Source organism: Cupressus sempervirens, chromosome 1 (assembly GCF_028749045.1).
Source record: "Cupressus sempervirens isolate cs-2001-9-10 chromosome 1, ASM2874904v1, whole genome shotgun sequence".
In the NCBI taxonomy this organism is placed as follows: Eukaryota; Viridiplantae; Streptophyta; class Pinopsida; order Cupressales; family Cupressaceae; genus Cupressus; species Cupressus sempervirens.
Window position 1 is genome coordinate 419005301 of NC_143118.1, and position 1228 is coordinate 419006528.

Below are 1228 nucleotides of genomic sequence, written 5' to 3' on the forward strand. Positions count from 1 at the left end.
AATGTGGGTATTGGTGAAATAATGTGAGAGCAATTTTTGTAGCTTTGGTTCATTGATGTAGTGTTGAAAAACATGCATGTTAACATAATCATTATTGTGAAAAGTAAATTCTGCTAGGAAGTTTCTCCCATCAACTAATCTAACTTTTTAGATGGATATTCATGAAAACATAGTTACAACTGCACTGATAGACACTTATACAAAATGGAAAAAAAATATAATGCATTTGAACTATTTGACAATATGTTTCAAAAAAATGTGATCACATGGACTACAATGATAGCAAGATATACCCCAAATGGATTTGCTAAAAAGGGTTTAGAAAATTTCAAGCCAACACAATCGCTAGGTCTAAAGCCAAATTCCATAACCTTTGTCAGCGTCCTCCTTGCCTGTGCCAAAGTGGGAACTTTGGATCAAGGCATGAAAATCAATGGAAACATAATTGAAACAGAGATTTTGTTTGGAATAACAAACAAGGCTCGTGAACTATTTGATAGAATGCCTCAAAGAGATGCTATCTCATTGAATTCTATGATAGTGGGGTATGCACAAAATGGATCTATACAAAAGTCTGCTAAAAATTTCAAGAAAATGCATTTGGCAGGGGTAAAACCACTTTGAACAATATTTTTTGTTATCCTCCCTGCCCGTGTCAAAATGGGATTTTGGGAAAAAACAGAGTGGAAGAGGGATTTTTATCATGTATTATAGTTGGAAATGCTCTTGTAGACATATGCACAAAACATGGAAATATAGAAAAGGTGTGCATTATTTGATAAAATGCCTCAAAGAGATGTCATTTCATTAGCTGCAATGGTTGTAGGATATACACCAAATGAATTTTTTATTTACTGTTAAAGACTTTAGAAACTCTCAAGGAAATTCAATTCCCACGTATAAAGCCAAATTTCATGAACTTTGTCAGTATCTTGCCTCACTGAGTTTCATAGAGAAAATTCAGAAAAAGCATTGTAGGAAGGCATTGAGAAATACACTTCCAAAAATGCATTCATCATTTGTTTAACTAACCCTTTCCAATTTAGAATGGGGCTTTACACAACTAGTAGAAGTTGGTTGAAAGAGCAGAGGCAACATTTACCCTGCCATTAATGAATAATATGGAAAACTTTATACATCCTTGGTGTTGAGAATATGAAACCTTGATACTGATCTGAACCTCACCCTCCATGTTCTTGCCTGGCATTGGTAGGATCAACCAAATACT

The 1228-nt window shown here is 34.3% G+C and overlaps 1 protein-coding gene across 1 annotated transcript; it reads left to right on the forward strand.

Annotated features, from left to right (window-relative positions):
• Positions 1-276: 276 nt before the first annotated feature.
• LOC149578071 (putative pentatricopeptide repeat-containing protein At3g25060, mitochondrial) lies at positions 277-624 on the forward strand. The gene has a single exon (XM_089799205.1). It carries the CDS (start codon positions 277-279, stop codon positions 622-624), a length of 348 nt encoding a protein of 115 aa, XP_089655331.1.
• Positions 625-1228: the final 604 nt, after the last annotated feature.

What these genes read in the sequence shown, in the direction of transcription:
- LOC149578071 (XM_089799205.1), top strand. Translation starts at nt 277, where the DNA reads ATGATAGCAAGATATACCCCAAATGGATTTGCTAAAAAGGGTTTAGAA.